The sequence below is a fragment of the Microcebus murinus genome, chromosome 3, assembly GCF_040939455.1.
Source record: "Microcebus murinus isolate Inina chromosome 3, M.murinus_Inina_mat1.0, whole genome shotgun sequence".
NCBI classification, from domain to species: domain Eukaryota; kingdom Metazoa; phylum Chordata; class Mammalia; order Primates; family Cheirogaleidae; genus Microcebus; species Microcebus murinus.
Genome location: NC_134106.1, coordinates 742,025 through 767,012, shown reverse-complemented (window position 1 = coordinate 767,012; position 24,988 = coordinate 742,025). Strand labels below are relative to the sequence as shown.

At 55.1% G+C, this 24,988-nt stretch overlaps 2 protein-coding genes across 2 annotated transcripts in view; both read right to left on the bottom strand.

Annotated features, from left to right (window-relative positions):
* Nucleotides 1-6,054, bottom strand: part of TPO (thyroid peroxidase) — a 44,201-nt gene extending 38,147 nt beyond the window's left edge. The window contains exons 1-3 of the mRNA XM_076000502.1: nucleotides 5,958-6,054; nucleotides 3,139-3,223; nucleotides 360-511 (exon numbers count right to left, since the gene is read on the bottom strand). Coding sequence (XP_075856617.1) covers nucleotides 360-511; nucleotides 3,139-3,223; nucleotides 5,958-6,054 — 334 coding nt within the window. The remainder of the gene's footprint in view (nucleotides 1-359; nucleotides 512-3,138; nucleotides 3,224-5,957) is intronic.
* Nucleotides 6,055-16,730: 10,676 nt separating this feature from the next.
* The window catches only part of SNTG2 (syntrophin gamma 2), a 175,628-nt gene continuing 167,370 nt past the window's right edge, over nucleotides 16,731-24,988 (bottom strand). Inside the window, exon 17 of the mRNA XM_076000461.1 lies at nucleotides 16,731-17,496. Coding sequence (XP_075856576.1) covers nucleotides 17,365-17,496 — 132 coding nt within the window. The 3' untranslated portion in view covers nucleotides 16,731-17,364. The remainder of the gene's footprint in view (nucleotides 17,497-24,988) is intronic.

Genomic DNA, 24,988 nt, shown 5'->3' with positions numbered 1-24,988 from the left:
CCACGCAAGCTCCAGTCCTGGAAGGGCTTCGCGATGAGCTCCCCAAGTTTCGACCAGGGAGAGGGGCTGCGGGAAAATCCCTAAATCATTTCCTACCATAAAGCAGGATGTTTAACTGATTAAACCGGTTTTCCTTATTTGATTTGAATGGCAGAGGAGCAGTTGTTTCCCAGATCCACAGAGATCAGATGCTGCGACCGGGGGGTGGGCGTTTTAAAGAACGGCAGCTCCTGTGCCGGGGCGGGCGCAGGAACCACGTCCCTTGCGGTGTCAGGCAGGAAACGTCCCCAAACGAGCCACCGGAAGGGGGTTGGCGGCGGCGGGTCCTTGCAGGGAGAGGGACGCACCGAGGCGCCTACCAGTCGGATGCCGCGGTCGCTGGAGTCCCATCACCCGGATGGAGGTCTCCATGATCTCAGCCGCCCGGGAGACGGCTGCGCTCGTCCGCTCGGGCAGCTTGGAGAAGGGCGGAAGCCGCTCGGGGGAAGCGATTTCCCTTTTTCTGAGGTTTCTGCAGCACAAGTAGGAGATGTAAAGTTAGTTATTTACTCACGGTTGCTTTGGTCCTTAATTGCTAGTTAATGAAGCAGGTTTTATTGAGCAACTACCATGTCTCGGCCGAGGTGCCGGGCGCTGTGTGGTGTGCACGTCCGCAGGGTTAGTCGAACGGACGGGACTCGGGCGGGCGCAAATAACGTGTCGGTGTTGGACAGGGAAGGAAACGGCTGACACTGGCCCTCGTAAGACTGCCACATCTGAACTCCTTTGGCTTTCACACGATTGCTGAGGGGGGCCGTCTCACCCTGCCCTGGACACGATTTCTGTCTGCCCCAGCCAGGGAGGCAGGGCACTGGAGCACGCAGCCCCGTCCAGGTCTCACAAGCGCAGGGTGCAGGGACCCGGTCTGAAACCTCACCCTTCTGCTCCAAGGCAGAGAACCGGCTGCAGCCGCAGCGCCGGGCAAGGACGCCATGTACAGCGAGAGTCACAGACGGGCCAGTGGAACGTGAAGTCCACGATCCTGCCTCACCTGCTGGCGTCCTGTCCCCTCCCGCAGGTGCCTGGCTGGCCCCACTGTCGGATTCTCCGCAGCAGCCACAGCGGGGAGCCAGCCTGACTGCTAGCACGTGAGGACCTGGGGTCCCCGGGCAGGCGGGACACGGGAGGCCTTGGCAGTGACGCTTCCCGCACCGTGGCGGCCCAGAGCACTGCCCGAGCACCCGGGGGCGGCCTCACTGGGGACAGAGTGGGCCTCGCCGTCCTCTTCTGGAGCTGCTCGCCCAAGACCGGAGGGGGAGCCGGCCACCTTGGGACGGCGAGGCCGCCGTGGGCCAGGCCCCGGCAGAGGGGCGGAGTGACCGCAGCGGGCTGTGCTCTGGGGCTCCAGACGCCTGCACCCCTCCATCCAGCGTGCAGGATGCCCGGGCCGCGTGCCCACGAGGGGGGGAGACTATTGGGGGACAGTTTCTCCACGTCCTATGGTAACAAAGCTCTATCTCAGTTCACTGTCTCTCCAGCACGTTTGGATGACGACGGGGGGGGGGGGCAGAGGCAGGCTCTCCGTCCACGGCCCATCGCCACACCTCCCAGCAGAGCGGGAGCAGGCCCGGGGAGGGCAGGCTCACTCCCCGATAGGGAAGGCTCAGAGCCCCGAGCTCAGGGCTCCTCTCCTGGGCCGCGACCCGCCCACGTGCAGGTGTCCCCTGGCTTCCTCTGTCGCTCTGTGGGCATCGGTCCCAGGGGACTCTGGCCGCACCTGTTACTGAGAGCAAAGTCCCTGTCGTCCTGCCCCATGGAGCTGGGGGGCTGGGATGCCAGCCCCGGAGCAGGGGCACCTCAGGCCCTCCACTGTGCCTGACCCTTCGTGTCACACTCTGCCCTCACCTCCCTTTCCAAAATGTGGCACCACACCACCACCAGCGAGTGAGCGAGAGACGTAATTTAGTCACAACTCTAACGTTGGGTATTATTAGGTAGAAATTAGTTTCTGTTCCTTGTCAGCTCTAAAGTAACTCACTCCTTCCTTCCTTCCTTCCTTCCTTCCTTCCTTCCTTCCTTCCTTCCTTCCTTCCTTCCTTCCTTCCTTTTTTCTTTCCTTTTTTTTTTTTTTTTTTGACAGAGTCTCACTCTGTTGCCCAGGCTAGAGTGAGTGCCATGGCATCAGCCTGGCTCACAACAACCTCAACCTCCTGGGCTCAAGCGATCCTCCTGCCTCAGCCTCCCAAAGAGCTGGGATTACAGGCATGCGCCACCATGCCTGGTTAATTTTATCTATACATTTGTAGTTGGCCAATTAATTTACTTCTATTTTTAGTAGACACAGGGCCTCACTCTTGCTCAGGCTAGTCTCGGACTCCTGACCTTGAGTGATCCACCCGCCTCAGCCTCCCAGAGTGCTAGGATTAAAGGCACTGTTGCCTGTCATGGCAACCCCGTCCCCCCTCCCTGCCTTGTCATGGCAACCCCGTTCCCCCTTCCCGCTCTGTCATGGCAACCCCGTCCCCCCTCCCTGCCTTGTCATGGCAGCCCCATCCCCCCTTCCCGCCTGTCATGGCAACCCCGTCCCCCCTTCCTGCCTGTCATGGCAACCCCGTCCCCCCTCCCCGCCCTGTCATGGCAACCCCGTCCTCCCTTCCCGCCCTGTCATGGCAACCCCGTCCCCCCTTCCTGCCTGTCATGGCAACCCCGTCCCCCCTCCCTGCCTGTCATGGCAACCCCGTCCCCCCTCCCCACCCTGTCATGGCAACCCCGTCCTCCCTTCCCGCCCTGTCATGGCAACCCCGTCCCCCCTTCCTGCCTGTCATGGCAACCCCATCCCCCCTTCCTGCCTTGTCATGGCAACCCCGTCCCCCCTTCCCACCTGTCATGGCAACCCCGTCCTCCCTTCCCGCCCTGTCATGGCAACCCCGTCCCCCCTTCCCGCCCTGTCATGGCAACCCCGTCTCCCTTCCCGCCTGTCATGGCAACCCCGTCCCCCCTTCCTGCCTGTCATGGCAACCCCGTCCCCCCTCCCCACCCTGTCATGGCAACCCCGTCCCCCCTCCCCACCCTGTCATGGCAACCCCGTTCCCCCTCCCTGCCTGTCATGGCAACCCGGTCCCCCCTCCCCACCATGTCACGGAGACCCGCCCCCCTCACCTCTCCATCGTGCGGCGGATGGCGCCGTCCACCAGGACCCTGCTCTGCTCCACGACGCTGGTGACGCGGGCGTCCTCGGTCTCTGCTGGGGACGGAGCACAGCGGGCGTGGCGACGGTCTGTCATCCTTAGCTCCGTCCGCCAGGCCCGGCTTGAGGCCGTGGCAGCCACGGGACTTCCGTGGCTGGCCGACCATGAGGTCCTGGGGAGATTATTTACCCCACGCACCTCCGTATCCCCGTGACGAGGACCTTAGTCCCCCCTGGCAGGGCTGCCTGGGGGTCGGGACGCGCCGTCGGCACTTAATTCCTCACTCACCGGACTCTCCTAGTGAGTTTGAAAAACTTCTTTCCTGAATATTTTAGTTGCCTAAATTAGTGATAAAGTCCATAATAAAATCCACCAATTTGTATGTCTAACAAATGATAAGGTGTTCAAATATACCAGCGCTTTCCAACAAAAACACGCTTATTTGTTGTAGCACTTGGAAAGGTTAGCAGGGTGAGGACCTACTTCCAGGTGGAGGCGTGCGGGTCGAATGGCAGAGACGCGGCAAGGGCGTCTGTGAGGCACAGAGTGACGTGAGGTGCCGAGCTAACTCTGTGTCGTCAACACTTCGTTAAAGGGAAGACACCTGCTTCTAAACATAAATAGAACGTCAGATGTTTTTGAGCCTTACACATCTATGTACAAAACCTACTTTTATGTTTGTTTTTTTCTTTTTTTTTGAGACAGAGTCTCGCTCTGTAGCCCGGGCTAGAGTGCCGTGGCGTCAGCCTAGCTCACAGCAACCTCAAACTCCTGGGCTCAAGCGATCCTCCTGCCTCAGCCTCCCGAGTAGCTGGGACTACAGGCATGTGCCACCATGCCCGGCTAATTTTTTGTATATATATATATTTTAGTTGGCCAATTAATTTCTTTCTATTTTTAGTAGAGATGGGATCTCTCTCAGGCTGATTTCGAACTTCTGACCTTGAGCAATCCACCTGCCTTGGCCTCCCAGAGTGCTAGGATTACAGGTGTGAGCCACCGCGCCCGGCCTTTATGTATTTTTAAAACATTTTTTTTTTCTAGGGATAGAGATGGGGTCTCCCTCTGCTCAGGCTGGTGTCGAACCCCTGAGCTGCAGCGTTCCTCCCACCTCGGCCTCCCAGAAAGCTAGGAGTACAGGCGTGAGCCACCGTTCCCAGCCTAAAACTATTTATAAAAGGTAGAATTATTTATCTTTAGAATTAAGTATCGCGGCGTATTCCAGAAAATAAACTAATGAGTAAGCCTGACATTACTGGGCTGTCTGACTGCCTGTGTCCTAAATATTTAACTAGTAATGATTTTTTCAGCTTCAAAATATTCTAATGAACAGTAAAATGCGTTCCAAAGTGCATTATCAGCAATTGCTGTAATCGTATTACTTATATAGTCACCGAAAATTTAAGCAAAAAAAAAAAAAAGTCAAGTCTCTCATAGATGGAGAAATAGTAACAAAAAATTGTTCTAGCAAAGCTAGAGATACTGCCTATCCTGACATTTAAAAAAAATACAATTTCTAAAATAAAAAACACGGTACACAATTTTTTATGTGTTGTTAGATATCTTGTGTGCATAGCAATTTGCTCGTAACTGGCCACTGGACTTCCGACTTTTGCCACTATTGTCTCATGCCGCTAGGACTGTAGCAAACGTGAAATAAGAGGGCAGAGTGATTAACTCACAAGCGACTTGCTGAGCACTGACCATGCTCCCTGTTCTAGAAGGACTGACTCACTGCGGGAAGACGCGAAATCACTCTTCCTTGAGGGACTCCAACACGGGGGCCGGTTTTACTCTTTCTAGCGCTGGCCGGGGCAGTGCACGCCCGGCTCCAGTGCAGAATCTCACTCTGCTCTCCAATCTCGACTGCGGTGGGCGATTCTCCAACTTCCCCGTTTGCAGCGCACGCTCGGCGCCGGGGCAGGTGGCAGGAGGGGCCCCCGCTCGGCCGGACCTCACAGTGGTGTGACCGGAGGTGCTGGCCGTGCATGTGCAGGGGGCTGTCCCGGGGCACAAGTCTGTGAGGGGCCGGGACATGTCCTGAGCTCCCGTGCTCAGGAAAGTTGAAAAAAAATGTGGGTCCCAGCGGGAGGCAGGGCCGGGTGTGGCCGGTGGACGGGGCAGCAGGGACTGGAGGGGAGACGGAGATGGCCTCCAATTTGGGGGGGGGGGCACGAGCAAGGTCCCGACGGTGGCCCGACAGGCCGGGGATGACGCCAGGGAGGCGTCAACTGTCCCAGGGGCCAGAGGGCGTCCACAGGGCTGACATTTACAGGCAAACGCCCCTTTGCAGATGCTCATGTCAGTGCCACTTGTTCTCAGGGTTCGGGACTTAATTTATTGTTTGTTTGTTTTAGCAAAAGAAAAGCACAGAGTTTGATACGTGATTATTTTAACCGCTGTATCTAGTAGCTTTCTTAGCCTAATTTCACACTGCAGCACTCTGAGTCCAGAAATCACACCACAGAGGTCATTGAATAAAAGATGATTTTTGTAGGAAAGAAACAAAATGACTCCCGTAGAAATTTTTATTTCAAATGTGCGAGCAGGAACGAATGGACGTTTCCTGTTGTGTACTCAGAGGAAAATCAGCTCTTTTTCAGAAAGAATTATGCAATATCAGCACTGCACTCCTTCTAAACGTAAGAATCACAACTTTTCCTCGTGAAACATAACGAAACATACCCTTACAGGGTCCTGCCTGACTCTCAAAGCCACCACTGAGCTGTCTGTTTTGGTAATTTTGAAAAGTGGTTTTATAAAATAAAACGTATGTTCTTTGTCACCTACCCCAGCGGAGTCCCTTGCCTCCCCAGACGAAAGGGAAGAGGACTCCAGTGCAGGCCAGGACCAGCGCGACAGCCAGGAGGACCACAGCCGCTCGCATCCTGAAACCGAAACGGGGAGACCACAGGTGCCGTGGGGGCGCGAGGAGCCGTGGGCCAGACCCTGCAGCGGACTCGCTCCACCTGGGCCGCGGGGCTTGGGGCTGCGGTCCGGGGAGTCCGAGCCCTGGGGCTGGGCGGGCTTCAAGTGTCCCAGTGATTCCAAAAGAGGTTTTTCATATCACATCACCAAAATATCTCGGTAACAGCTTATTTTAATTTACGATGCTGCCAAGCAGTGTGAAACTACTGGCAATAGTTACTGGGAATCAAAGACATACATTTCCCCTAATTCATCTAATGTGGCAAAAGGTGAATCATACTAGGAATTGAGCCCTTATTAGCGGGGGCAACCAAGGCCCTAAATGCCCACTGAATTCTCACAGCGTTCTCACGCTTATAAAATGATTTCAGAGCTACCGAGTTGTTAAGACACAGTGGAAGAGTCAATCATTTCCACTCTCAAAATCTTTGTTTTCTTAATCTTAGACTTCCGGTAGCCATTTCCAAAGCACTAATGCTGCTGAGCGGGGCGGCACCAACGGGGACATTCTGACAGGACCACATCTCGGTAACGCTGCCCCTCGGACCCACCCACGTGCCGCTGCGGGGCGGCCGAGCCGAGCTCACGGGAGCCGCGGCAGTGACCGGCGGCCAGCGTGGCGGAGAGAAGCCACCCACGCTTGCCACGCAGCCCAAACCGTGGCCTCTCTCGGGCCACTTTATGAGTTTCAAGGATGGTTTCCTCTTAGAAAACGGAAAAATAAAAAAATTTTGCAACCTCACCTTTTGCTCTTCTCAGCCAGGGACTCCAGCGTGTGCTGTTGGGGACCTTATCGGCGGCGGCAATTCTTCTGAAACGTGAGCCCCGACCGCTGTCCCGGGACGTGGCTGCCGCTATATAAACCAGCGCCACGCTTGGATGCCCGGTCAAGACGAGAGGGGCGGCCGGGCTCCGGTCCCTGCAGGGACAGAACGTTCCCAGGACGTTGTTGTGTTTGCACCAAGCTTCTTGCGTGTCCCCACTGTTCAGAAAGAAAAAAAAAGCAGCACGTCATCTGGGTCCACGTGAGGGCCAGCCTCTGGCCACGTGATTTAGGGGGAAAAAAGGAAAGAATATCTGTGTGAGAGAAAGAAGAAGACAACAAAAACGAGCCCCTCACAACACTGACATTTCCTGCCTCTTCCTGTCCTCAGCTGGACGCTGCACTAAGGCCGCTGCCCAGGGCCACGGAGGATCCGTGGGCAACTCTGGGCCGGCTGCGTGCGGTCCTGAGCCCTCGGTGTGCTCACTGCTGGGAGGGGAACGCAGTGTGCTTTCCCAGTTTGCTGGGGTGAAAGATGGGCACGGACCAGGATGTGCTCACACAGGCCACAGTGTGTCCCCACTCGTGGGGCTGTCACGAGGCACCGCCAGGGCAGAGAGACCCGGGAGGAGGTCCCCAGGCTGCGCTCTGAAAGTCAGGAGGCAAGGGGTCCTCGTGGTCAGTCTACATCCAGGTTTCCCACCTGACCACACAAATGATCACACTGACCTGTGCCTTCGATGGCTCGCTCGGGCCCACACAGCATCAGCGTAAGGACTTTCATTCCCGGCCGGGTGCTAAGCAGAGCCCATGTCTTCCCCGTTAAGGAAAAAGTGAGCAGGAAGCCCCGGAGAAGACAGAATCTCCGAGGATCGCCTGGCAGGGTGAGAAGCGGAGGGACCCGTGGCGGGACGGGGCGCTCCCTGCTGGGGCAGCTCTCTCCGGGGCCAGCAGCATGTGTGCGGGCATGTGCGTGTGCATGTGCATGTGTGTGTCCATGTGCATGTGTGCATGCATGTGTGCGTGTGGAGGCTATGAGCCGAGACCACGTCCGTGGTGAGGCATGGCTGGGTTCTGGACGGTTCTTGGACGGCTAAGAGAGAGCGAATGTTTTCATCATTTTCGGGGCTCTGCCCAGGTGAGCTTGGTGGCAGGAGGTGGGAGGTCCCCAGCAGTGACCGTCTGTCTCTGGTGGATGGCGTGTGTTGGGGTGGGGCTGGCCCCGCATTCCCCATGCACCCCCTCCCTGGAGTCTGACTGACCACAGTCCCAAGCCCGGCCCCGGGGCCCGCACCCAGGCATGGGCAGCCCCCTGGCCACCCGCAGGCCACTGTCCCCAAGTGCTGTGACTTGGGAGGGAGGAATCTGAGACGGGAGGAAGAGGGAGTCCACGGCAGTAGGAGGAACTCAGGCCAGACCGCTGGACAAAGACCACGCAGCAGTGTGCGTGGCAGATAAAACTCGGGCACCCACCTAAACTTGAACTTCCATCACCGGTGGCCTCGGCTGCGGAAGGCGGAGTGTTCGGCCCGCCAACGGCCAGGACCCACGGCATTGACCGCACACACGCTGCGTTTCAGCTTCTTCACGCACCACCCGGTTCATTCTCACGTGCAGCTCTTTGCCGTTCATCCCTGAGCCGTGCAACCAGCTGACCTTGCTCACCGAGGATTGATCAAGATGCCACGGCACTCCTGGGATGCCAGAGCCTCCCGCGGCAGGGGGAGGGCGCGCCCTCCAAGCAAAAGCAGGATGCAGGCGGGGCTCTGGGCTAACCGAGCGCGCAGTCCGGGGCCCTCAACGACCGGCTACTTGATTAGCAGGGAGTGGAGCTACGACGGTAGTGACTCGAGCTCTCTGATTTAATAATTAACTTAGTGCACACGTGCACGTTGGTTAGGAGCTCGCACAGCCCCAGCCGTAGACCAGTCACCACGAGTGGCGCGTTCACGCAGGCGCCAGGCCGGGCCCCTCTGCGCTGGCTGCCAAGGGCCCTGCGTGTCTGCGTGGTCGAGTGGCCTCCCGTGGTTCGGAAAAAGGACACGCTGGGACTTTGGCGTCAGACGGCTCAAGGAGCGGTCACGCCTTTCAGCTGCTCTGTGAAGTGTGGAGAGAGTCCCTGGTTCCCCTGAAGGGCCTTCCGGAAGTTTCCACAGCACATTCGCAGAGCGGCATGCAGAAGGCCACGGGGGCAGGCAACGTTAGGATAAAGCGGGACCCCCGAGCTTTCCTCGGGGCTTTATCACGACTCGTCTTCACGGCGCAGGCCTGAACACGGGGGTTTCAGAGAGACAGAATCTTCCCTGATATAAGAAGAGTAAGAAGGTTGCACACTTACATTCTTACGTTTTTTTGTGCATTTAAGTTGCCGCAAGGGATACTCGAAGCGTTAATGAGTGTTGGGGATATTGTGCTCTCGTGGTGTATTGAATGTTCTGATAACCTCAGTCTTGCACTGTGCGTTAGGAATGGCGCTGTTTGGCGGGTCATGAACAAACAACTAAACGACTCTCCTGCAATGCCCGCGTCATCTGACGACCCGCTGAAGCACGAGAGAGGGGAGTGGTTTGGAAGATTGGCAGAAGTAAATGTGCCGTTCTTAAAAAGAAATAAAACGTCTTTGCTTTTGTGAAAATGAGAAATGCACAGAGGGACCCGCCCGCTCAGTCGGTCTGCGAGAGGAGTTCAGGGGTTGCGCGTTTGGACAAACCCCGTGAGTTCCTGTCGTCTCTCTCAGCCCCTCAGTCTGCACCTGCCCGCACCGCTTGGCTGACACCTGCAGCTGCTCCAACTGCTCGGCCGACACCCGCACCTGCCCACACGGCTCGGCCGACACACACACCTGCTCCAGCCGCTCGGCCGACACCCGCACCTGCCCCAGCCGCTCGGCCAACACCCGCACCTGCTCACACGGCTTGGCTGACACCCGCACCTGCTCCAGCTGCTCGGCCGACACCCGCACCTGCTCCAGCTGCTTGGCTGACACCCGCACCTGCTCCAGCTGCTTGGCTGACACCTGCACCTGCCCACATGGCTTGGCTGATACCTGCACCTGCTCCAGCTGCTCGGCTGACACCCGCACCTGCCCACACCGCTCGGCCGACACCCGCACCTGCTCCAGCTGCTCGGCTGACACCTGCACCTGCCCACACGGCTTGGCTGATACCTGGACCTGCTCCAGCTGCTCAGCTGACACCTGCACCTGCTCACACGGCTTGGCCGACACCCGCGCCTGCTCCAGCTGCTCGGCTGACACCTGCACCTGCTCCAGCTGCTCGGCTGACACCTGCACCTGCTCCAGCTGCTCGGCTGACACCTGCAGCTGCAGGTTGTGAGTCTGGTACTTCGGCGCTTCTGCCAGGTACGGCCCTCACTCCTGGTAGGACTGAGCGTGAGCCCACTGGTATGTGGGAAGGCCCTTTACTGACACGCACATGTTTTGTAGGATGTTTGGAGAGTGGTGGCAGCACACTCGGTCTGTCTACGTGAACACACAGATCGGAGCCCAGGCGCTGCGTCCCCAGGAAGCATCTGACCCGAAAGGCCACGCGTGGAGACTGACGCATTTTATCCACACACTCCTGCAGCACCCACAGCTGTGCTGACCCCTCACGCCCGGTGTGTGTCCCCTGAGTGTCCCTGTCAGCCTCCACCTGCACAGCGTGAGGTCCCAGCCACCGGCAGGTGACACGTTTAAGGAGTGGCCTGGAGGTGGCCAAACCCCAGGCATGTTCCTTCCAGGTCTGCGACCTTCAAATAATGACCAGGCCACGACGACTCCTTCCTTCAAAGCGTGTCCTGTGCAGAGATGTGACGCAGGCCCACCTCGTTCCAGGACTCTGCCCCTCCCACTCGCCCTTCACCTGCCGGCAGGGAGAGAGTAGCTGTGTGACAACGCTGTCCCTACCTGCCAGCAGAGAGAGGGCACCTGTGTGACAATGCTGTCCCTACCTGCCAGCAGAGAGAGGGCAGCTGTGTGACAACGCTGTCCCCACCTGCCAGCAGAGAGAGGGCAGCTGTGTGACAACGCTGTCCCCACCTGCCAGCAGAGAGAGGGCAGCTGTGTGACAACACTGTTCCCACCTGCCAGCAGAGAGAGGGCAGCTGTGTGGCAACGCTGTCCCCACCTCCCAGCAAAGAGAGGGCAGCTGTGTGACAACGCTGTCCCTACCTGCAAGCAGAGAGAGGGCACCTGTGTGACAACACTGTTCCCACCTGCCAGCAGAGAGAGGGCAGCTATGTGACAACGCTGTCCCCACCTCCCAGCAAAGAGAGGGCAGCTGTGTGACAACGCTGTCCCTACCTGCAAGCAGAGAGAGGGCAGCTGTGTGGCAACGCTGTCCCCACCTGCCAGCAGAGAGAAGGCAGCTGTGTGACAACGCTGTCCCCACCTCCCAGCAAAGAGAGGGCAGCTGTGTGACAACGCTGTCCCCACCTGCTGGCAGAGAGAGGGCACCTGTATGACAATGCTGTCCCCACCTGCCGGCAGACAGAGGGCACCTGTGTGACAACGCTGTCCCCACCTGCCGGCAGAGAGAGGGCACTCCTGTGTCATCACAAAGGAAATGCCTCCGGTCTTGTCCACAGGTTGCTAAGGGCTGAGGCACACAATGACCTTGGCCGTTTGTGCCACCGCAGCATTGTGACCTCACGTGGGGTCACAGACAGGAAGACCCTTTCTGGGGGCAGAGCTCTGTGGGACGCAGGTGGTGCCACGGGGCAGGAGCAGTCAGTCAGGCCCCGGCGTTGGCATCCTCAGATGCCAGCCGGGTGTGCCATGTCCGGCTGCCCACGCCTGCGGGCAGAGGCCGTGAGTGGCGGTGGCGTTGCCAGGACGGACAGCAGCACTGAGAGCCGGGCTCTTCCTGCGTCCTGAAACAGGCAGGCACAGAAGGACAGGAGTCCATTGCACAGTCTCTTGACAAAATAGAAGAAATACCTTGGGATTTTGAAAGAGATGTGATGTTACTCAGCCCAGCGCTTCAGCCTGTTCAGAATCGTCCGGCTGCAGAAAGGCTCTGGGACCCATGAGCGTCAGGGCGCATAGCTGCTCACACCCAGGACATTTCTCCAAGTGTGGGGATGGTAAAAATAATGCAATTGTCTAAAAAAAGAGTCTACTTTAGCACACAATCCATTTAAATATCTTATACTGTCTCAGCAAAATAAATGACATGTATTTCCTCTTGGATTCAAGAAATAACTATAGGATTTAACTTTAGGGCCACAATCTGTGCTTGAGAGGCAGGGAAATGAAGAGATGCCCAGCCTGTGTGGAAGTCCTGGTCCACGTGGGAGACAGACCTTGACAGTGGAGGGAGCACATGCTTAGGAGAGTCCGGGCCAGAATCTCTGAGGACACAGAGGACACCCAGACATTGGACAGCATAAAGAAAGCTTTCTTGGAGGAAACGGGGGAGTGGAAGTCAGGGAGAGGAACAGAGTTCACCTTGGGTCGGTGGATGGATGAGTGTGGGAATGGGTGGGGTGGGCATGCATGGATGGCTGGGTGGGTGAAAGGATGGGGGTGGGAATAGGTGGGGTGGGTGAAAGGATGGGGGTGGGAATAGGTGGGGTGGGTGTAGATGGATGGTGATTGGGTAGATGGGGGTGGGAATGGGTGGGGTGGGCATGCATGGATGGATGGTTGGATATATGGAGTGGGAATGGGTGGGATGAGCATAGATGGATGGCTGATGGGATAGATTGGGGTAAGAATGGGTGGAGTGAGTATGGATGGATGGAGGATTGGATAGATGGGGGTGGGAATGGGTGGGGTGGGTGTGGATGGATGGTTTGATAGATGGGGGTGGGAATGGGTGGGGTGGGTGTGGATGGAGAAATGGATGGATGGAGAGATGGGGGTGGGAATGGGTAGGGTGGGCATGGATGGATGGATCCTTGGATAGATGGGGGTGGGAATGGGTGGGGTGGGCGTGGATGAATGGATCCTTGGATAGATGGGGGTGGGAATGGGTGAGGTGGGTGTGGATGGATGGATGGATGGATGGGTAGATGGATGGGGGTGGGAATGGGTGGGGTGGGTGTGGATGGATGGATGGATGGAGAGATGGGGGTGGGAATGGGTGGGGTGGGCGTGGATGAATGGATCCTTGGATAGATGGGGGTGGGAATGGGTGAGGTGGGTGTGGATGGATGGATGGATGGATGGGTAGATGGATGGGGGTGGGAATGGGTGGGGTGGGTGTGGGTGGATGGATGGATGGAGAGATGGGGGTGGGAATGGGTGGGGTGGGTGTGGATGGGTGGATCCTTGGATAGATGGGGGTGGGAATGGGTGGGGTAGGCGTGGATGGATGGATGGATGGAGAGATGGGGTGGGAATGGGTGGGGTAGGTGTGGATGGATGGATGGATGGAGAGATGGGGTGGGAATGGGTGGGGTAGGCGTGGATGGATGGATGGATGGAGAGATGGGGTGGGAATGGGTGGGGTAGGCATGGATGGATGGATGGATGGAGAGATGGGGTGGGAATGTGTGGGGTGGGTGTGGATGGGTGGATCCTTGGATAGATGGGGGTGGGAATGGGTGGGGTGGGTGTGGATGGATGGATGGATGGAGAGATGGGGTGGGAATGGGTGGGGTAGGTGTGGATGGATGGATGGATGGAGAGATGGGGTGGGAATGGGTGGGGTGGGTGTGGATGGTTTGAAGGTCGCCAGGCCCATGAGGAGGCTGTCTGGGGGACCATGACTGTTCCCACCACGTAGATGAGCGGCCAGCAAAGAGGGTGACTTCATGCAGGTTCGACCTGCACGTCACAGCTCTCCTGACGTCAAACCATGGTCTCCTAAACATGGTCCACACTCACTTTTGACATCCACGCGAGGGACACGACGTTCGAGAGGTAGGTTGGAACCTGAGGCGTTGACTGCTAACTGCTCACTGGGCTACTTTATCGTCCCAAACTCTGATGAAAGCAAAACCAACCAAACAGGAATCTCCCCAATCTCGTACCTACCTGTTTTGAAAGATCCCGCCCTGCCTTTCCCATGTCTGAGCAGACGGCAATCGGTGGACACCCGCCACCCAGGGGCGGAGGAGGGACTGGGGGTTGTGCGTCCAGCGGAGACTGTCAGCAATCGAGGCGTTAGAACGTCAGTCCCGAGAACCATCCACAGGGATGTGGGCATCAGCCCAGCGCTCCCGCCCACTGTCCGGGCTCCTGCCGGCGTGGCTCTGCTGTGCTGGACGCCCAGAGGGGGGAGCCCTCACGGAACACGTGACAATGGGCTCAGCATGCAAACGCCAGGTCACGCCGGTGCCAGTAACCTGACCAGCAAAGGGCACCGGCTGATGTAGAAACAGAGAGTTCGACTAAATCCCAAAGGTAAAAGACTCAGAGAGAATCGTTTATGTTCCGAGAGGTTTTTTAAGTTCTAGAGTCAAATGCAATTAGTATTATAATGTTTTTCTTTGATAGCTGAGACGTGTGCTCTGAGGCTGTGAAAATTCAGACCCTAAGATGAGAGTACAGTTGGTGCCGCTTGTTCTAAAGTTGGTTCCTAGTGCTCAGCTCCCGTCCTCACTAAGATGACCGCGACGTACTACACACCCTCCGTCACAACCCACTGCTGAATTGCTTTCTCTCTTCTCAAATCGGTTTCTGCTCTTTAAGTTCCGTCTGTTCCCCTTGGCTTGAAAGCCTGATTTTGAGCTGTGACCGTGTCTCCCTGACCTTTTCGGGGACAGGTTTCCCTCTTTCCCAGGACACAGGTGAGTCACCGGCTGGCTCTGCCCCGTGAAAACCAAGGTGCTTAGTCCATGCGGAGCCTGCGTCCGGGACGGGCAGCCAGGTGGCCGTGCCACTCCCCGGCGGGAAGGATGTAGAGCTCGCAACTTCATTCCCTCCCCGTTCAGGACTGGGGGTGTTTCCAGGCTCCTCATAAAATATGTAAATAAACTTTAGAGATGAATATTCATCAACCACTATCACTAAAGAGAACCGCCAACGCGGAATCACATTGTGCCAAATACTCCTAAATAAATCGTGCATTCAATCAGGTCCAGGAACACAGACTGAGACAATTTCCAAAATAATATACTTTCACTTTTACTAGTGCTTCATCAGTGAGAAATTTTTCTGTTTTTATTGTTCAAATGGGAAATAAGTGCAAAAAAAAAAAAAAAAAGAAAAAAAGGAACAGAGGGAAGCGGGTTCACGTCAGTAACTTAACAGCTGTTGTTTTCCAAGGAAGCGGCAAAGACAGCACATGCCCCGCACAGCCAGACCCCACAGGCCTGCGTGGGGAGGTGAGAGTCCGGAATGTTCTTTCCTTGCAGATGGAGGTGGCCCCGTGGTGGGAGGGCTCCGGGCCACAGTGGCCTGGGCTCCCTGCCAGTTCCTTAGTGTAGACGGTGGGACAGTCGACGGTGGCTTCAATAGTGGCCGATTCCCTGCAAACTTCCCCTTCTCCACCTGAGAGTGAGACCAAAGCCCGCACCTGCACCCCAGGTAGGGGGTGTGCCGGTGAGTTTTCAGTAAAAGTTGCTGCAGGGACTTGCAGGTGACTCTTGCTACTTTCTCATGAAAATTCAAAGCTGAGAAGATTTTAGAAATACCTGCACATTCCAAATAAAAATAGAACCGTTTCTGACCTGGCCCCCCATCCGCTAAAGAGCCTGGGCCAGGTGCAAGGAAGTGCTGAGACGGCCTGAGGGGTCTGTTTTCCAACAATGCAATAATCGGTCGTTGTCTCCCGAGGAGAACGGCCCAAGTCCTGGGACACGGCCTCACCACGTGAGTCTGTAGCAGGTTCGCGACGCCGGGCGTGGCCACCCGCAGGCAGGGGCTGATGTGAGCAGGACGGACGGGGGGGGGGGGGGTGGTGGGGGTGGTGGCCCGCCTGCTGCGTTTTATAAGAAAAGACTTTCGCTGTCTGTTAACTCTACACAGCGCACCTTTCAGAAAGAACCGTATAGGTGTGCAAAAATAAACTTCAGTATCAGATCTTCCGGGGAAAATATTCTTTTCATTATTATCCAGTAAGGGCAAATTTTTTGAAACTACATTGTTTTCATAAAAACTAACAAAAACCTTCAGTTTCTCCGTTCCTTCGTGCAAAAAAAAAAAAAAAAGAACTTATTTTTGAGTGGGCTTAGGCTTTGTGGTATAAGGGAAGAAAATGAACATCTGCTCAATTTGGAGATCAAAATATCCACACCACAAGAGACGCTGGAGGAAGGGAAATTTCTAATTTTATCTTTTCTGTTGGTGAATATTTTATAAAATTCTAACTCCTATTTCTATCTCAATACCGATAGATGGACTGGGTCTGAGCATGGACAGTCTGAGCACGAACACCTGCACAGAACAGTGTTTTCTGGGGCTCTGTGATCACCGTTCACGTGGAAGACCATTATCTTAAAATTCACTTGAAATATTCTGCTTCTTGCCAGAGTCTTCCATGGAAGCCGTTAAAATGTTAATGAGAATTTTATTTACAATATATATTACATACACATACATAGATGTATATCCTCTAAAAAGGAGGATATATTTCCAAACACATAAAACCAGTGATTATAAATATTTGATATATTAAAATATTTCCTTCCTCCTAAATATCAGATAAACAAGGGGTGGGGTGGAGCTGGGAATGATTGTTAAAATCTTAGTCACCTCGTGGAACATCAAACCTGTAGTGTTTGCACATTCTGTTCCCTGTTTATTTTGTCATATTCCTATACTTTACAGGTGGTTAGCTTTATGTCATCCTTTATTGGAAGCCTTGGTAGATAAGTGCATAATGATCTTGACTTTTCCCAACTAGTCTGTATTCCTAAAAGAAAACCCAAGGAACTCCAGTAAATTGCTTTTATAATAAATAACAAAAATATAAAGTGTCCCTTCTTGGAAGTCAGAGACAATATGAGAAACAAGGGAACTAAATTACAAGCTGTATTTGGTGACTTTGGAAAATAATTAAAATTCACATTTAAATGATGTGTACCATTCAATATTATAAATTACATAATTATATAAAAATTAATGTATAAATACTTAATATTAAAATTAAGTAGAGTTGGTTTCCTTGTCCTGCGTATTCCGACGGTCCCCCCGCTTTCCCAGATGGTCGACACTCCGCTGCCCGTCCGAGAAGACGGGCAGGTGACCCCAAACCCAGGGGAAGCCCTTCCCTCCTTGAGCAGAAACAAGCTGAGCTCTCGGCATCTTCTGCTGCCTGTTTTGTGAAAATAAAGTCCGGGTTTCACAGCGCGGCAAGTGGGGGTGCAGCGTGGACACAGCATGTGTCATCTGGAGGTGCCCATGGGGTGCTCGGTCTCCCGTGACCCCTCCTAGCCACAGCTCTGTGAGACGTAGATTTAACAAGGTGACCCATCTTTGGAAACTAGTGACGTATTTTATTGGTATCCCAACTATAGAGGCTCATTATAAAATCACACAAAGTTGCAATGCTGTGCAGGAAAGAATCGTTTCGTAAGAAAATAATTTACTCTTCCGGCACCCGGCAGACGCAGTCTTCAGCTGCTGTGCGTGTATTTTCTCGCGATGCTCTGGCTGTCCACGAACCCGGGGTCCACCGAGGCCACCTTGGCCGCGATGAAGGCGTGTATGCAGTGCAGCACCGCTGCCAGGTCCTGAAACTCTAGCTCCTGCAAGAAAGAAATATGATTAAACGTGTTTATTATCATTATTGGGAAAGTGCATCAAAAAAAATATTTAACAGATTTCTGTACTTTGTGATCTAAAAGAAAGTAAAATGCACATGAAAGAAGTAAGTAAAAGGCAGAGGGATATGATAAAAAGTTGGCTACACGTATAAATACACTGCTTTGCAGGAATTAACACTCGGACAATTGGATCATTCTCCCTTATGCCTGAGGAGCAGGTGCAGGTGCAGGAACAGGTTGAGATCCTGACCTGGGCCTCGCCGGCCCGGCAGGGCGGATTTCAGGCTCCTCCACATGGGAGCCCCCAAGAATGTGGGTCTCCCCCACATTCAGCTCTGCGGGCGCTGAACATGTGTGCGCGGCAGGTCCCAGCACAGCCGGAGTCCTGAGGACCGAGCTTTGGCCCCATCCTGTCACCATGGCAACAGGGTGTGTGTGTGAGTGAGGATGCTTCAGGTGGCGTCCCCACCAGGAAAAGAAAGAAAAAACACGCCTGAAACAAACTGCTGATAGTTAACCTCCCCATTTTAAAGATTTCCAAAGGTTTAAAGTCAAAAGGGACCCGCAAACTGTTCTTCCCACAGACTTCTCCACGTGACAGCCCCAGGCCAAAGCGACAGCCACCGCGACCTGACCCCTAACACTGAGATAGAAGTCGAACGGTGTTTAGAAGTTGTTCAGTTGTTGGGAACCACGATCTCAATGCTTTTGACGGTGGATGTGCCTCCTCGCTGTCCTGCCGCTCGCTCCGTTCTGCGGGCGGGAGGGAGCCTTAAACGCACTCTCTCCGCCCACGGCTTCTCCGGTCTCCCAGAGTAACCCGACTCCGGTGTGATGACAAGGGCAGAAGCCCTTTTAAGGTGGCTGCCACCGGACGGACATGTAGTCACTATATTTCACCGAAATTCCAGCACGTCCTAAACTGCTCAGATGGTGCTGGAAAGAAAGATAGATCGTTTCCAAGGAAAAGGGCGACCGCAGACCCAGGCCTGGCGACCCCACAGCTGGGCTCCTCTGAGCCTCTGTGAACGCAGGAGCTTGAGGTTTTCACTGCAGGGGACGAGGGACGGAGAGGACAGAGCCCCTGCCCCGCGCCCGGCGGGAGGGGAGGCAGCACCTCCCCAGGTGGCCCCCCGCCCCACACCCGTCTCGGCCTTTCTGAGCGGCTTGTCTGCACCAGCCGAGGCCTTGGCGTCTCCACGGGGACGTCACACTTCTGTCGACGTGAGCACCTCAGTCTCCCTGGCCTCCGCCTGCCGCCTTTCTAGAAACTGCTCTTCTCTTAGGACGGGTACAGGACCCAGGTGGGCCACCCGGAGCCCACAGTGGGAGGTTGACACAGAGCGTGGGAGGAGGGGCAGGATTGCTACTATGGCACCACCAGGAGTGGATGTGAACGCCTGCAGCCTGCTCCCACACCTCAGCTGCCGAGTGGGGACAGGGCCTGCCGGGAAGGGGGCGCCCCACGGAGGAGCGCCCCACTCAGGCGGACTAAGAACGCGGGGTGGCGTCAGGTCTCACTGCACTGGGACAGGCCCCGGCCTCCTAGTCCGGCAACCAGGGGGGAATCTCTTCGTTCTAATCTGAATTAAGTTCCTCCTTTGCAGGGGAACGAACCGTAGCCTCGATAGCTACACGATCGATTATTTCGACTCTTTCAGGCTATTTGATGAGCAAACTGTCCAAGACGTTCAGCTGTGTTCTCCTGCAAAGCTGCACACCACGCAGGTGGCTCCACAGAGAACATTCCACCTGTCAGTCAGCAGGGCCCTCCTCTGAGAGTCAGACCCACAACCCGCCCCGCTCCTGCACTGAACTTTGATTCACGCGGGATTCGCTAGTTATAGCTACACCCTGAAACGGTATGCAAGAGTTTTGATTCGTTGTGCCTTATCCACAGAAGAGAGGAAAACCAAGTAACTCCCTAGAAGAAACACAAGGCTCTCGAAAACTTAATAAAACTGTAATTTTATGTATGTTTCTGAATAGCGAGTACTGAGCTTCTCAAAGGGACATTTGGGAGGAAACAGCCATAATGACCACATAACATATGCGCCAGCGACTTGGCTTCACATGTACAAACTGAGGGCTGCGTTCGAGTCCCCAGCGCTTATCCAATAATAGCACAACGCCCAGGAATAAGGGACCAAACAGCCACCAGCACGAACGGACGAATTCAAAAGCAACATCAATAATTTTTGGGCCGGGCGCGGTGGCTCACGCCTGTAATCCTAGCTCTTGGGAGGCCGAGGCGGGCGGATTGCTCAAGGTCAGGAGTTCAAAACCAGCCTGAGCAAGAGCGAGACCCCGTCTCTACTATAAATAGAAATAAATTAATTGGCCAACTGATATATATATATAAAAAATTAGCCGGGCATGGTGGCGCATGCCTGTAGTCCCAGCTACTCGGGAGGCTGAGGCAGAAGGATCGCTCAAGCCCAGGAGTTTGAGGTTGCTGTGAGCTAGGCTGACGCCACGACACTCACTCTAGCCTGGGCAACAAAGCGAGACTCTGTCTCAAAAAAAAAAAAAATAATAATAATAATAATAATTTTTGGTCTCATACGTTGAAGCCACGCGGCAAAATCGTAGGCAGTACGATTTTGAACTCGTATCACTGAATTCCGCACGGAACCCCAGTCAATGGTATTGAAATCCAGGAATCGAATTAACCTTTCTGGAAGGACGGTCAGTCAATTCCGTCTTGCTCCAGACACTGGGTGAGCAGGCCCCCTGGGGACACCTCACAGAGTGTTTTCCCTGCAGCCAAAGGCCACGTCATGGTGTCTCTGGTCTGGCCAATTTTCTAAACAGATATTACCAGCGGGGCCCCCTGGGCCACGACTCTGCACTAGAGACGGCCAGAGTCACCCTGGGCGTTGGGTCTGAGCGGAACACCCAGCTGAGCCCCTGCTTTTGGGGAGGGCAGGTGGCCGAGAGAGAAAGGCCGTGGCTGCAAAGCGAGTGGACCTAGAGGGGCCGGACGCCTCCAAATCCCAGTCTGATGGGTCTCTCGCTGTTCCTGAGGCTTTGGGACCCTTCCGATCTCAAACGCGCTTCTCAAAGTGCGGTCTTGGTCGCCCGCGACGCTCAGCGCAGTGGCCGGTGTAATTGCCAAATTATCTTTGCTGTGATTCGCACCCTGGTTTAAAAGTGTGCCCAGAAGGCCGTGAGGTTCGGACGTATGGCCAGCCGGGCCCCGAGAGAAAGTTGCTGAGAGTTGGGGGTCACAGGACATTTCCTTTTGCTTGTTTTTTTTTTGAACAGATAAGACTTTCTTTTTGTTTGAAAAACAACAAAAACACAAAACACAACAAAAACCAGAAGGTGTCTGGGGTCCATTCAATGTCTCCTCATGATATTTGCCAGGTGCCAATACCACAAATCTCTGTGAGAACAATCAGCACAAGTGAACTTGCTAATCTAGTCTAAATGCCTGAAATGAAACCATTTCACTAATCTATGGCAAATAAAATATGTGGAGAAATGAATGCCGAATAATGATTAATTTTCCTTTTTATAAATATTACATTGCATAATTCACCAAGTCCATACACTCTTACTGCAATGCCAGTGGCTGAAATGAAATGCCATATTTGAATATTTCATGTATTTATGGATACAGGTGGATACATGTTATTATACACTTAGAAACTGGATCTACATGATCCTTTTAATAGTCATTGGAATTTTTTTTTTTTGGTAATTTTATTCTCAAAATACATACCCATCAACACTTGATTGCTCCAAGAAATGGAAATCAGAAACATATATATATATATGTATTCTTAGCTATGGTTACTATGTTTTTTTTATTGCAGCATATTATGGGGGTGCAAATGTTAAGGTTACGTATATTGCCCATGCCCCTCCACCCCCTTGAGTCAGAGCTTCATGTCAGAGCTTGCATCTTACCATATGCAAATAAGTATAGGTAACTTAGGACATTCTTTAAATATTTAGTAAATCCCGTCCCCATGCAGACAGACCCACTGAGAGCTCTGAGCAGTCAGGCCCAGACAACCTCAGCCGAACCAGGTTTGACTGACAAGTGTTCGTCTCTGTATCTGCACAAAAGCAAACTGAAAGAACCAGGCCTCCTCCCAATTTCTGAAAGCACAGCAAAGTGGAACTGGGCACAGGCTTGACTCCCCATCCTAACTGAGTAAATTCTCCAAAAGTGGACAAATTTTACTTGTATGTTCTGGTACTGCAGGATTAATGTTTTTACTCAGGATCAATTTAAAATGCAGGGAGAAGTTTATTTATGTACAAAAGCCTATAAACGGGACCATCTATAACCGCTGGAGAGGTTTCCTGCCTTCCCAAAGCTTACCAACTAAAATTAGGAATTCTGAAAAAAAAATTCCACAAAACCCTCACAAACAGCTTCAGAAAGCTGTTACCTAAGGTGCTTAAACTTGAGCTCCACTATTCTGACATTGTTGTGGGAATTTGCTCCAGGCCCCGTCTACGCAGTCCCCTGCAGATTCCGCTCTTCCAGAGGCTCCTCCGGGGGGATTTGTTCCTGCCCTTCTCCCTGCTGCACCTCTGCAGCCCCTCCTGCCTCCCTCTCTCTGCACCTTCCTTCTCCTCCTCCAGCCTGTCCCTGTGGAGTCCTCACGCCCTGAGGGCGCCTGGCCCTGGGAGGAAGGGCTGGTGGCCAGGGGTGACAGGGCTGGGGGTGACAGACCCCACATGCACATCCTCCCCGCAGAGGACCCAAGGACCCGGGGACTCGGTTTACCTTGCAGGGCTGTGTTTGGGCGCATGGGTTGGTGGTCGCTCGTGGGGTGGTGGCGACATTGCTGGAGGCGGCGGCACCGGCCTGAGCATGTCCCCGAGGCCAGCGCCTGCCACCCACCCCCAGCGGGACTCTTGGCATAAGGCGGGGAGCGCTGGGGCCTGCGTGGGGGGAGCCGGGTCCCAGGACAGGGCGGGGGAGGGTCGGCCCTGGAGCCTCTGCTCTCTCGTATTTTAGGGGCTCCTCTCTCGCAGGCACTGAAAGCGACCCCCCACCCCCAGCCCCTTCCCGAGTGAGCAGCCTCCTCACCTGTGCGGACGCCGGCCTGGGGGGAGCAGCCAGACAGCGGCGCTCCCGGTTTCTGTCTGAGGTGGAGAGGGGCAAAGTCCCTCCGCGACGGGTTTGTTCAGGAAAGGGAAACGAAAGCACGAGGCTTTGGTCTTTCAGTTATGCACGCGAGAGGGAGACAGACGAGTGAGGACCTTGCCCTCCTTGGGGCCGCAGGCTTCTGGCCGTGAGGAGCCCAAGGGCCTCTGGACGCAGCAGGATCTTGCCCCCAAACCCTGCAAAGTCCAGCCCCACCTTCCCACTGACCACGGGCTGGTGGGTGGGGAGGGCACAGACGGAATTCTCCGGAGCAGCGGGGCCGTGACCCGGGCTTCCGCGGAGACCCTCACCTCTGAACACCGGTTGGGAGGACGTGTCCGGCATAGCCCCTGGCAGGAGCCAGGAGCCCCGTGCCCCTCCCTGCCATGGTCCAGCCTGGAACACAATCGATGGCAAAGGCTCTGGATCTGGAAAATCCAGGAAAATGGATTCTCCCTGCAGCCTCCAGGAAGAACCAGCCCTGCAGACACCTTGGTTTTAGCAGTTTTAGGCGCGCCTGGGAGCCAGCCGCCCTCGCCACCCAGCCCCAGGCGGATTGGAAGGCGCCACATAAGTGAGTGACTTTCTGGAATGAATGAATCTGCTTTGTGACTTGCCTTAGAAACGCCCCCAGATACAGGTGGAATGTGACAGTCACTAGGAATAATCGTGCTGGGAACTCGATTCATCTTGCTGTTCTGCAGAGAGCTCAGACTTCCTGTTTCCGTGCGCAGCGGTTGGGACGTCAGGTACGGAGATGGACACTCGGGCATTCTCGGTCCTTCTACCTGCCGATGCTGCCGGAACCCGCTCCCCGGGGTGGCAGAGCCCTGACCTGGCTCAGCCACTCGGTGCCGTGGGGCCGACTCCCACCCAGGCATGGTCGAGCTCCCAGTGGGTTTACGTGCAGCTGGAAAATCCAGAAGTTTGCTGTCTGGCTCCCCTGGGTGGGTGTGACCCAGACCCAGCACAGACCGGCCAGGGCGAGCCGGATGCCGTGGGTGTCTCTGCAGCGACGTCTTGTCTGAGAAGCAGGGGCCCGCGGGAGCCCTGGGCCCCGTGTGTGACTGCAGGAGGGGCTGGTGCAGCACCGTGCCAGCACATGAGGCCTCTGCCCCTCTCTGCCACACCAGTGGGGCGCCCTCCACCTCAAAGCGGAAAAAGTAAAACAAAATAAAAAGCAGGCGCCACGATCCCCGTTTTTTCAGATGAGGAAATGGAGTTTTAAATGACTTTTGCAAAGTGACAGGGCCCGTCAGTTACGGAACTGACACTTGACGTCAGGGACCTCACCCTCGGCCGTGGCTCGCTGTTCTGCTCAATGATGACGTCAGAACCTGGGAACTACAGGGCCGCCGGGTGACTGAGTGTCCGAGAATAAACTCCCACGTTTTACGCAGAACGTTCCTGCAGAGCAAGCGCCTCCTGGGAGCTTTTTGGACACGCAGATTCTCAGGCTCATCCCGACCTGCGAGTTTCACCTGTGCTTGTCACTGGTGCACCGTGTGCTGGACCTCGAACTCGGCACACAACTGCTGGGGACGCCTGGAGAAGGCGCGTGTCACTGTGCCCAGGGAGCTGAGGGCAGACGGGAGGGCGGAGGGGCCGGTGCTGAAACGCCAGCAGCAGGTGGCAGTCACTCGGGGCTACACCTGTGAAGTCAGGGAGGGGACTGTGCCGGGGAGGGGGGTGCGGGAGGGGACGCTGCCAGGTCAGCTGGGGTGAAGGAGCCGTCCCTGGGTCAGATTGGCCGAGACTCAAAGTCAGCAGAACGGGAGCTCGCTGCTTGTTCCCACAATTAGCAGGGTGTGACTTGTTGACCAGCGGTGGGAACTGTTCCCCGAGACAAATAGCCAAGGACATGCAGTTTTGCATGCATGCCAAGGCCTCTTGGTATCCTCGAACGGTATCCAACGCCAAGAGGATAGCGCGCACGCATCTTCCCCGTGCTATGCAAGCAAGCCGGGCGTCTTGTTGTCCACAATCGGTATCAGACATATCAGGCATCTCTGGTGCTGTGTCTGGAGAAACAGGTGCTGTTGACCCCTGGGAAGTCATGTACCAAAAAGTAGCCGGGAAAGAAGCTGGCGTGAGAAAATAGCTTCGGGGACACTTGCCAAATCGAACGGTATAAAAACAAAACAACTGGTGCTTTGAGCGCTGCAGTCTTGAACCGTCTTTTGTGTCTGTGCGCTTTTCTTTTCTGGGGCTGCAGCCAAGTCTTTTGTGTCTGTGTCTTTCTGTGTTCATCCCCCGTCCTGCAATCGGGCCGTGACACTGGGGCCGCCGCGCAGAGGACTGGACCTTCCTGTGCACGGAAGGTGAGCCAGCACAGACAGAATTGGGGCTGGGGCCACGGGCCAC